This window comes from Nanorana parkeri, unplaced genomic scaffold (genome assembly GCF_000935625.1).
Source record: "Nanorana parkeri isolate BGI_ZX_2015 unplaced genomic scaffold, ASM93562v1 scaffold153, whole genome shotgun sequence".
NCBI lineage: Eukaryota > Metazoa > Chordata > Amphibia > Anura > Dicroglossidae > Nanorana > Nanorana parkeri.
Window position 1 is genome coordinate 1,492,374 of NW_017306421.1, and position 12,669 is coordinate 1,505,042.

Genomic DNA, 12,669 nt, shown 5'->3' on the forward strand with positions numbered 1-12,669 from the left:
TATATTTTAGCCACTTGTTTGCACACACTTCCGTCTGTACACTGTGTTATCTGTAGGGATGCACTGATGCTGATACTAGAATCGGTATCAGTGTCAATACCGATTACTTGGGCGAGTACTCGCCAAAATGCTCCCGATATTTATCCCGATACCAGAACTTCCAGTATCAGGAAGCCGGGCGGTGAGTCAATACAAGACGCCCGGCTTTCTGATTAGCAGGGAAGCCAGCTCAATGCTCCCTCGTCACCAGGGAGCATGGAGCTGACTTCACGGCCAATCAGGAAGCCAGGGTGTGGGTAATGACTCGCTCCCCGGCTTCCTGATTGGCCAGGATGCCAGTTCCATGCTTCCTCGTCACTGGGTGACAAGGGAGCATTGAGCCGGCCTCCGACCAATCATGAAGACGGGCAGCTTGTAATGACTCGCCGCCTGGCTTTCTGCTTGGTCGGGAAGCTGCTAATCAGGCAGCCGGGCAGTGAGTCATTACTCGCCCCCCGACTTCCTTATTGGCCAGAAAGCCGGCTCCATGCTTCCTCGTCAGCTGGTGTAGTATAGTACAGATCACTCACCTAAAACAGTTTTTTTTTTTTTTTTTAAATAAATAAAGCGTAACATAAGTAGAAAGCATTAGCAGAACCTCAAAGCACAGCATCAATAGCCTCACAATAGGTGAAATGATTTTAAGAGTAATATGTAGTGTATTTATGTGAACACATATTTTGAGTTTTTGTTGCATGTTGACCTCAAAGTCATTTTTTAAAATGATTTTCATATTTTTAAATGATTCTTCTGCAAGAACTCCACATAACAACTGTTGACATAAGATATCAGCCACACAGGGGGGTGCATTGTTTTCAGTAAGTTGTCCGTCACATAAAAAGCAGCACTTGTAGCTAGGAATTCACTGATACTAGTATCTGTACTCACACTTGCCCAAATGCTCCAATGCTTACCTCCGATGCCAGAACTTCCGGTCAGAGCGAGATCTCCCTCTCCCAGCTTCATGATTTGGTAGAAACCCAGCTTCACTTGTTTCTAGACAGCCTGGCTTCCCCGGACCAATCAGGAAGCCGGACGGCACCTCACGACTCACCGCCGGGCTTTCTGATTGATCAGGAAGCCAGGCAACCTCGCAGGTGAAACCAGTGTTCTTTCACTAGAACACTGGCTTCACAGGCAATCAGGAAGCCGGGCGACGGGTCATGATCCGCTACTCAACTTCCTGATAGTCGGGGCATGGCACCAGTCCTCGGTATCGACGAGTACTGAAAAAAAAAATATTTGTACTCGTACTCGAGACCGAAAAACCGGTATCGGTGCATCCCTAATTGTAGCCATTGTAGAGCACTGAAAAGTAGAATGTAGAGCAGGGGTAGGCTACCTCGGCCCTCCAGTTGTTGCGGAACTACAAATCACAGGAGTCATTGCAAAATTCTGCAAGCCACAGGCATGATTCCTGGAGACGGATGATGGGATTTGTAGTTTCATCATAGCTGGACTGCCGAGGTTGCATACTCCCTGAAGTAGAGTCTGTGCATGTGATGAACATGTGGCATGGCTGCCTCCATATACACAGTTGAAGTGATATTAAAGTCAAAAGGTTTTTAAGCTATTTCAAAATCTGATTGAATCACTTACAGTGAATGCTGCTCCTTGATGTTTAAAAGTTCTAGTTTCCTGCAGAATCAGATGTTCTCCTGAACACTGGCCCTGATATCCAGTTTTAGGGTGGCTCCTTTCCCTTGTGTGTGCTAATAAGTTATGTGTGCATCTCCACAAACACATAGGCACAGCAAAGCATGTCACTATCCTCTCCAATCAGCCGCAGAAAACCAAGGTCCATAAAAATCCAACTTTATTGTTGTAAATTCCATGCAAAGTTCAACATACAAGGTATACACCACCATAGTGTCTCTCCCACTCCAACACCGCTCACGCGTTTCACCACCTGGGCTTAATCATAGAGGAGGGACAGATATTATGGGGGTGTATACCTTGTATGTTGAACTTTGCATGGAATTTGCAACAATAAAGTTGGATTTTGATGGACCTCGGTTTTGTGCGGCTGATTGGAGAGATATTGTTTAACGGGTGGGAGCATACTGCAGCCTGCACCCGATGTATATATTCATCTGCAGGCTGGAGGGATTGGAGCTCCTTACTGTTCCCAGCTCCCCTCTCCTCCCTTCTCCCTTCACCAAGCTAGTAGATAGACAACTGCTGGAGATTGTGCTGTGCCTTGTGATCAGTTCAGGGAAGCAGAGCTCAGAGAATTGGAGCCAGCTGTTTGCAAACATGATGAATGTACTGTATGTGCTTGTGCAGGAATTAAAGACATACTTTGCTGGGCAATGTATATTTGTTTGATCTGGATTCTAGGGCTGCAACAACTAATCAATTATTGAAATAACGTTTGAGGGTTTGATATTACCTTAAGTCTCCTCCCCAATGATCAGATTTCAACATTGTAACTTTGTTGCAGTTCACAAAGGGAGAGATCTGTGTCAGATATTTGTGAACACATTTAACCAAGTTCTTTAACATAAATAGTCCCGTCCTTCTGGAGAAAAAAAGCATATGAAGGCATTTTCAGGGGGAGTACTGTGATCTCTGTGAGATGTAATACATACCTAATAAGTAGGGATCCATCAATACCGATATTAGGGCTGCAACAACGAATCGATTAAATCGCTTCTAATCGATAATGAGAATAGTTGGCAATGATTCTCATTATCGATTAGTTGAGAGAGAGATTTTTTTCTTAATACAACCAATTGATGAATTGAAAAAATAATCGGGCAACTAATCGATTATGAAAATAATCGTTAGCTGTAGCTCAAACCGATACTGGTATTGGTATATTTGGTCGAGTGCTCGTCAAGAGTCCAGCTTTACATAAAGTGAGAGTGATCTAGTAATCAACTTTGAGTCTGCCTCGACAGTAGCTCCCTAGTTGCACCTCTCCCCCTCTGGGTATATATATATATATATATATATATAACATGAATTGTTATTTATTTCTTTATTTTATTTAATATGTATACAATACATTTTGACATTTGTTATACACATGTATTGGTTGTATACCTTTCTTAAACCTCTATTTTTTGCCTTTTCTTCATATAAAGTGAGAGTGAGGCAAAGAGAGACATAGAAGATTGGAGAAATCAATCTACTAGTAATGTAATAATAAACGTAATTGAAATTTGTGGAAATGAATGATGAAGCCCCATGTGGAAGTGGCAAAGGTAACTATAGTAACGCATTATATTCGCAACATCAATAGGGTCCCATCAATGAAAATCAAAGAAATGGAAATTGAATGAACAATAAAACTAGACACGCCCAGGGTCCTTAGATCCGCAGATGTAGTATTCAGTATTTGTGTACAAGCTCCAAGGGATGATGGGTTGTGTAGTACCAACAGACAAAGACGTGTGCCCATATTCTGATGTGAACATTCTCTGACTAGAAGTTCAGGAGAGCGCAGCTGAGAGATATGAAGGAATATGCTGTAGAAACGTGAAAATTGAAGTAATTGGGGATACAGTGAGCAAAAATTCTTTATTGTCTTTGATGTAAACATGAAAATATATGAGGGTTTAATACTAGTTTAATTTCCTTAGGTACCTGTAGCCTGCAGGATTTATTCTTTTCAGCCACTTCTACAATGCAGCCAGTTATTTGTTGTGAAGCTTGTAGCTGCATAGGAGGCCAATCAGATTCCCTGCACAGTTAAGTGATAGAGTGGGACAGTTAGGCTAGGTTCACACCTGCACTACATCGCGAGACACCCGGGATCGCACGGTTCTGTACAATGCAGGCAGCGATTGCCGCGCGGCCCCATTGATTTTAATGGGGTGATATCCGCGCGGCTGTTTGGTGTTCGGAAGCATGGGGCGGAATTGCGGCGATCCGCCTGGTGTGACGGGTGCAGTTAGTAATAATGGCACCCACAGCTCGCGATCGGTTCACACGACGTCCGCGTCATCCCATCCACGTGAGTATCACTCGGGGTGCCGCTCTCTGCGAAACTGTATCCTGGAATCTTGATGTGATTTGTGTATTTCTTCCAAATCTGTGTAGCCAGCTTGTGTAAAACTTTACCTCTGTGCAGGAACTTCCTATAATCATAAAGACCGGTCACTGCTGCTCTCTTTCCTTGTGTAGGGTGACTTGTCTTGTCTCCGCCCCCTCCTGTAGTTTTCTGCAGACCAAATGTAGTAGGTGAATCTGCTGGTTCCCTTCCAAAGCTCTGCTGTCTGCACAGGTTATGTTTAGCACAGTGATGTTGTCACTGCTCCTTTTACAAAGTAAGAACTTATTTTATTGTAGAAAAAGTGGATTTATATCCCTTGTGGCTATTGAGGAATGTATTTAAATGAAAGTTTTTGAGCTTTGAGGGCTAGTTCACACCAAGCGCGTTCCAGGAGCAGAGCAGAGCAGTTACAGACCGGATCAAAACTGCGTCCAATGTATTCCAATGGTATTTTGGGCTCTAGTTCACACCGCAGCGTACAGTTCTAGAGCATGTAAAAAAAAACTGCAGCAAGCCCTATTTACGCGTGCAAACGCATCAAAATATATATATTTTTGTTGCAAAAATGGCCCTGAACGCGTCATAAACGCGGCAAAAAATGCGGCAGAACACACTGCACTGCGTGTGCAGAAACTCATGCAGATCTGGTCTGCATTTGGTGTGAACAAGCCTTAAAGTGACAATGAACTCAGGAGTTAAATCATAAAAATGCATTCAAGTACCCAAACTATTTACAAAAATGTATCTTATACTTGTATGTGTATCACTCGGCTGTAAATCCTCAAATCATCTCTGAATTGGTGCTGACACTGTCCTTCCTTCTGGAGGGTGGCTACTTTTGTTCCCTATTGTCCCTGTGTGTGTTGTAGAGTAGCCACCGCTCCAAGCTCACTCCCGTGATGCACTACAATCTCAATATAAAGTAGCTAACTAAATGTCAGATTGTAGTCCATCATGGGAGCGATCTGGGAGCTGTGGCTACTTTATAACACACACAGGGCCATGTGGAACAAAAGTAGCCACCCTCCAGAAGGAAGGACAGTGTCAGCATGAATTCATTGAGGATCTACAGCTAAGTGATACACATATAAGATACATTTATGTTTATAGTTCGGGTACTTGAATACATTTTTAAGATTAAAGGAGAACTATGAGGTGAGTGCTTTTCACTCACCTCATAGTTCTAGCCGACCTGTGATAATGAGACTGTCACAGGTCGGCTCAGTAGATCGGGAGGTGAGCGAACACATACCGGCGTTCGCTCACCTCTCGATCCTGTCACAGCTCTCTGGCGTGACAGGGGAGGGGCTGGATTCCTCCCTCTCCGCTCCGATCCGCCAGCACTGACTGGTGGAGTGGACGGGGGAGGGGGCGGGTAAAGCTGGCTCTGCCTCTAGATAGGCAGAGCCAGCTGTCACTCACGCAGCTGGGCGGATCCAGACATAATTGTCGGGATCCGCTTCAGCTGCGGTGTCTCAGTATACTGCGAGCTGTGGCTCGCGGTATACTGAGCTTAGGATGACAGGAGGGCGCTAGTTTGTGTCGTCCCGTTACCCTAAGGAGAACTATGGGGAAAAGCCTTAACCCCATAGTTCTCCTCTAAGTCCTTGTTCACACCAAATGCAGACCAGATCTGCATGAGTTTCTGCACACGCAGTGCAGTGTGTTATATCGCGTTTTGTGCCGCGTTTTTGTTGCGCTCCGGGCCGTTTATGGTAAAAACATTTTTTTTTTCTTTTTAGTTTAAAATGGGCTTTCAGTGTGTTCCAGGGCGTTTGCATGCACTTTTGATGCGTTTGCATGCGTTCCAGAGCAGGAAAAATAGGGCTCGCTGCAGTTTTTTTACATGCTCTGGAACTGAACACTGCGATGTGAACTAGAGCCCAAAATACCATTGGAATACATTGGACGCAGTTTTGATCCGGTCTGTAACTGCTCTGCTCCTGGAACGCGCTTGGTGTGAACAAGCCCTAACTCCTGAGTTTAGTGTTACTTGTAGGTGGGTGAGGTGGCGGGTTAATATTTCTTACCTCTGCCACTGTGTGCCTGTGTATGAAATCTCCCATTCTATAAGTCTCTAGTTTTAGATGTGTGAAAAGATCACGTGGGCCGAGCCTGGGGGCAGCAGGCTGTTTCCTGTTTCATAACACTCTCATTTTATTTATTTATCACTTCCAAGTAATTTTGATGCAGTGAAAAAAGGGAGATGTTGCTTTGCAAACAAAAGAAACATGTACATTTTGTATAAGCTGCAGAAAATGGCATGAGTACAAAGATCTGTAGTTGTAGATAAAGGGGTGAGAGCATAGAGAGGTTCTACACAGGTTCTGTTTCCATGTATATCACTGACACATATTCACAGTGAACATTCAGGTTTGGTGTTTTAAGTGAACAATCGTTTTTACCGTAGTACAGGGATGGGGCTTTTTCTGGGTGAAGTGTGTGTGGGTGTTGGAAGGCATGTTCTGTGCGATTTTTATTTTGGGTGTGTGACACAGGGATTCCCTCAGGCGTCACTCCCTCCTGCTGTCTCACATTTCTCTTTTCTGAGTCACCGCTCTGCGGCTGAGGCGTGTCTGTATTTGTGTGTGCAGTGTGGATGTCTTTGTGCTGTGCATGCATGGATTTGGAAACTAAGCCTAGGTTTACAGTAGGGCGATCCTTGACTGCGCAGCAATCATGCACGAAAGTGCGCGGATGGCCACGCGGTCACAGAATCGCACACCACCGCCGATCGCTCTGGCAGTACCATTATTTTCTAATGGCACCTCAGTCGCACCAGGCAGATTGCGTGGTTTCCAGCAGCGATACCGCCTGTGCAATTGCGCACGATCACGGTTTAAAGAAGCCCGCAGTGCGTGTCGTAAAAAGAGATACATGTAAATTTTTTCAGCTGTTGCCATGCGGATATAACCCCATTGAAATAAATAGGGCCGTGCGGCAATCGCTGTGTGCAGTCTTGCATGATCCCAGGATCGCTGATATCAGAACCTAGCCTTAAGGTGCCCATACACTGCACGATTATCGCACGAGAATCGCGGGAAATCCCGCGATCTTATGATCGCAAAGTGTATAGAAGGCGTGCAACCGTTTCTACTGTATGGGTGCATGTCTTCCGTCGAACAAGCAGGTTGGAAAACCCGCCGGGAATCGTACGATTCTCGGCGAGTTAGTGGCCTGCTTGTTCGACAACTGCCAAACGGGCCGGTGTGCGCTTGCAGTCATCGGAAGCCTGCTCCTCAGGGGGGCGGGCTTGCGATGATCACAAGTACGATCTGCCTGTCCAAGATGGGCAGAGCATACGTTTTTTAAATTACTTTACAACCCTCGCAATACAAAACTCTTGCGAGGGTTGTAAAGTGTATGGCCACCTTTAGCCTAATGTGTGCAGACAATTGAACAGGAAGTTTGGGGTATACGTGAGACCCATTATTGGATAACTTAAAGCGTATTTCCACCTTTGCAACCAAATTGGAGAAACCTCTGCTATATGTTTGTGTTCCACATTTACACAGCAAACCTAAAATCTTCTGAAGAATATTTCTTGCCTCTCTAGTTGTTTCTTTGGAGCACAATTGTGTACAGAACTCTATTGGAAGCTTATCTTGTTCACAATAGCCGGCAGTGTGCAGTTTAGGAACAGATTGGTTTAAAAGTGCATTAAAGAAGAACTCCAGGCAGAAATGTTATTAACCCTTCCAATGGGGCTACCCCGGCACAGCAAGGGTTAACTGCTCGTTTTTTGCCTAGGGTTAAAAAAAAGTTATACTTCCCCGATCCTCAGAGCTGGCAGCACTCCTTTTAGCCTGCTACTCCTCCGCTCCAGCAATTGAATGTCCCTCGGTGTCTTCACAACCTATACACTGTATTGGATGTGATGACTTGAGCATTGCTAGACCGCTGGAGCAGAGGGGGAGAGATGTTCCAGGGGCCGGTCCAAGAGACGGTCGGCTTGGAAGATCAGGTTTGTATAACATTTTTATTTTTAACCCAAGGCAAAAACGAGCAGTTAACTCTTGAAGGGGGGTGGGGGGGAGTTGGGCAAGGGTTAATAACATTTTTGGCTGGAGTTTTCTTTAACATACAATGTACCACCCAAATATTTATATGTTTCATATCTTGAACTCTTTGTTAGGACAGTGTGCACATCTAGTTTACAATAAAGATCTGCCAGCACAGTACAGACAGGGTTAATTATGGTAAACATAACCCCAGCCCCCCTCCTAAACATTAAATAGAAGGGTTAAAGGCAACTGGGTACATATGGATCGAATACTGTCCAATTCAGCAGGACATGCTGGAAAATTGTCAGCTGAACGATGCTTGCAGCCAATCAGCTGCAAGCATTGTTTTTGTATTCTGACAATGGCGGGTGCCGCTGTCAGAATACAATGTACACAGCAGGAGATTTGTTCTTCCATGCAGTTACTGTAGATGGAGGAATCTGCCTCAAAGGCTGAAGGAAAAATATCTCTCAGTGTGTGCCCAGCTTAAATAAGTCGGATTTTTTCATCAAATAAAATATGAGCAGAAGTTTTTAAATATTATGTTATGTGAATGTTCTTTTATGTGAATATGTAGAAGTTTAAAGTAGATGTTATCAAAAGACTGAACAGACAGATTTATTAACCATTAACATGTGCCGTGTCAGTGGAATGCTGCACCCTATGGCCAATGTGAGATTATTATATGTTTTATGGTATGTAGGCGTATTGTAAACATTACTGCCTGGATTCCAGGGATCTCTATTACTTATCACTGCACCACACACTATGACATCTCCTCCATGGTTTGCAGGGACCATGCAGTGAACCATGACCTCATGCTCTATAATAGGGATGCACCGATACCAAGTACTATACTCGGTACAAGTACAGATACTTTTCCAGCTCCAGCTGCAGCTCGCGGTATACTGAGCTTTGGGTAACGGGAGGACGCTAGTTTGTGTCCTCCCATTACCCTTCGGAGAACTATGTGGAAAAGCCCTGACCCCATAGTTCTCCTTAAGGGAAATGTGCAGTCAGGCAGGTTACAAAACCTGCTCTAATCAATCTCGTCACCACCGGATAAGCCAGTGTCACATATCTGATGTCTAGGGAAACCTTTAGGCTAATTGAGCGTATATCTGCAGTCATTACCCAAGAGTACTAACAAAGATTTCCAGCAATACAGAGGACTAGTAGAGGGAACATTTACAATAAAACAGGATACAACAAAAAATTATGTGTAACATGCATCAAATTGAGTTTCTGGTAAATGTTACAATGGTGAATGAAAATGTATACCTATCGAGAGTACGCTATTGCCTTAGCAGACCGAGCACCTAGAGCCCATCAGTCCACTATACTCACTACTGTATACTTACTTTGTATGATAATTTATCTAGGCAGCAATAGAATTTTCCAAATCATTTTAAATAAAATAAGTCTACATGTAGCTGGACAGCTCTTCATGAATGCTGTATGACGCTAGTTTGTGTCCTCCCATTACCCTTCGGAGAACTATGTGGAAAAGCCCTGACCCCATAGTTCTCCATAGATATTGGTAAAGTGCTTTTGTATGATTTTTGCTTTCATATAAACTAAATTCCTCTTCTCCTGCTATAAATGTTATATTTAGCAGTATCCTTCACAAAGTTTCATGCAATGTTTTTCAGTGTTTAGATTAAATACCGTAACCTGAGTGAAATAACATAAAGGGCAGTAACTTATACTAAGTTGTAAATATGATTATGATTTACAAGGCATGCAATGAAAGAAAAGTCACGCAATAGGGCTGTAAAGGAAAATATTGACAACTACAAAAGGTCCTTACTAGAATTACATTATAGTTTTTTTTTTTTTTTGTGTCTGACACCTCAAATGAATTCTAGAATGAAAGGGCTTACCATTATTAAAATAGACTTTTTCTGATAACTTCAGTGTGGGATGTGTTTGTCACCTTTTGGCTCTGATTAACGGAGTAGTATTGGGAGAGTAAAATATACTTTTATATATACTCTTAGCAATACTTAAGAGTCAGCATAGGACACTGCAGATGTCACCACCCGGCTCTATATACTGATCATGGAACTGCTGATGTGACAGCTCACAGTCTTTTCCTGCAAAGAGCAGTGACTGCCAGTCACTACACCCCGCAGGGATTCCCACATCCCCTCTCTGTTCCTCCATTGCTCACTGGAGGGCCAGACAAGGGGAGGGGGGCGGGCACTGGTGGCTCTGGCTCTAGAGAGGCAGAGCCTACTGTCAATCAGGCAGTCGTGTGGATCCTGACAATATTGTTGGCATCATTCCCAGCTGCAGCATGGCTCTACGCTGTCAGCATATAGCTGTCAGTTGTCCTCTATATGCTGAAATGGGTCACAGGAGTACATTAGTAAATATACTCCTGTGACCCAAGAGAGAACTAAAACCTAACAAATGTGCTTCCATTTTAAGTTTCAAAAGTATTTTACCTGCAGAAATCTGCATAGCTTCAGTACTTTTAGGATCACTGACACATAAAACAGTACATAGATTAAGAGCTCCAAATTTCCTGATCTGATCCTTGTTCTAGGTAAGTAAGTGAAAAATATTGGATCAGCATGACACTCAGAAAACCAGCATTTTCAGAAGACAGTCAGCAATAGAAGATTCTGTTGTGCTCTCATTACAGGTTGTATTTAGGACTGAAGCCTTATTTGCCGTCACTTCTTTCCTGCTTGATTCTGATAGCAGTTTCCTCCCATTTATTTACTTTTTTTAAAAGTTCAAGTTCATTAAATATGTATTTTGCAATTGGTAATTGCTGTGCAGATTGCTTCATGTTTTCTTTGTTTTCCTTGGGTTAGGTGACTGTTGGCTCCTTGCTGCTATAGCCTCTCTTACATTGAATGACACTCTTCTCCATCGAGTGGTTCCCCATGGTCAGAGCTTCCAGCAGAACTATGCAGGAGTGTTCCATTTCGAGGTACTGGGCGACAGTCTTTCTATCTAATGAATGTGATGTGATGATCAGTGTTATAAGTGGAAGTGTTCCTGCTGACTTCAGTATCAGGTGTCCTTCAGTTCACAAGTTGTGTTAAGCCCCGTTCACATTGAGCGATTTATCGACTCGTACGGAACAGTTGGTACGTCCCAAACCCCCCATCCAATGTGATATTTTGGTACCTTCCTGCCCACATGCAGGAAGGGTTTTTTTCCTCAGGGGCAGCCGCGGAGCTCTCACAGCTGGAGGCTGAGCGGCAGAGCCTGTGTCACTGCACTGGTAAGGTAAGCCAGCAATGATCTGGAGCTGGGGGGGAAGGGAACAGGGAACAGCAGCAGCTGCTGAGTGAGATGAGTCTGGGGCTGGCTGGGGGGATAGCAGCAATTGAGGCTTGGTGTCAGGCCTTGGGCTGGGGGGCGACAGCACAGCAGCTTAGTTTATATGGCCGACGTGGGGGGGCTTTCTGCAGAGATCACCACAGTAAAAGCAAGCAGCTGGCCTGGTGTCCAAGACTGAACAGGGGCCCGACCCTGGGGTGAGGGTAGGGCAAGCTGTTCTCTGCAAAGGCTTCCCTCGCCCTCACCCCAGCGTTGGACCCCTATTCAGCCTTTGGCACCACCTGCTTGCTGCTACTGTGCTGATTCTGCACCAGCACAGTAGCAGCAAGCAGCTGGTGCCCAAGGCTGAATAATAGGGGCTCGACGGTGAGGTGGGGAGCCTTTGCAGAGGACAGCACTTCAGCGGCGGGACCCTATTATTCCTAGGGGCCCGACGCCCCTATGAATAATAGGGGCGCCTTGTTTGCCCTGTCGGAACAGCACATCACCTCACTCGCAATCAGGTAACGTTGTGAGACTCTCAGTTTGACAGGGCTGAGCGCTCATACGCTTCCTCGATCATCTGTACGGTCCATTCACTCGGTCTTCTGGAGCTCTGCCCACCAGCCAATGAGAAGAGACCTTACCCCTCCCATCCACCACACGAGGATCTCTGGCTGGGAGTTTATGGGGACTTTGTATGGTCTTACCAGGGCTCTGTGGGGTTTCACCAGGACTGGTGAGACCCCCCAGAGCCCTGGTGAGATCATAAAGAGCCCTGGTTAAACTAGGGCTCTGTGGGGTCTCACCAGCCTGGTGAGACCCCTCAGAGCCCTGGTGAGATCATAAAGAGCCCTGGTTAAACTAGGGCTCTGTGGGGTCTCACCAGCCTGGTGAGACCCCTCAGAGCCCTGGTGAGATCATAAAGAGCCCTGGTTAAACTAGGGCTCTGTGGGGTCTCACCAGCCTGGTGAGACCCCTCAGAGCCCTGGTGAGATCATAAAGAGCCCTGGTTAAACTAGGGCTCTGTGGGGTTTCACCAGGACTGGTGAGACCCCACATAGCCCTGGTAGGGGAAATGGCACTTTCGGCATTATGCCAATAGTGGCATTTACGGCCGATATGTTAACCAGGCTGGTGAGACCCCACATAGCCCTGGTGAGACCCTACAGAACCTTGATGCTGGTGAGACCCTACAGAGGCATGGTTTAACCAGGCCTCTGTGGGGTCTAACCAGGGCTCTGTAGGGTCTCACCAGCCCTAGTTAAACCCCACAAAGCCCTGTTGGGACCCTACAAAGCCCTGGTGAGACCCCATAGAGCCCTGGTTTAACCAGGGCTCTTTGGG

General features: G+C 45.3%; 1 protein-coding gene across 1 annotated transcript in view; it reads left to right on the top strand.

Annotated features, from left to right (window-relative positions):
• Positions 1 to 12,669, top strand: part of CAPN1 (calpain 1) — a 72,235-nt gene that overhangs the window by 16,373 nt on the left and 43,193 nt on the right. The window contains exon 4 of the mRNA XM_018554318.1: positions 10,869 to 10,987. Coding sequence (XP_018409820.1) covers positions 10,869 to 10,987 — 119 coding nt within the window. The remainder of the gene's footprint in view (positions 1 to 10,868; positions 10,988 to 12,669) is intronic.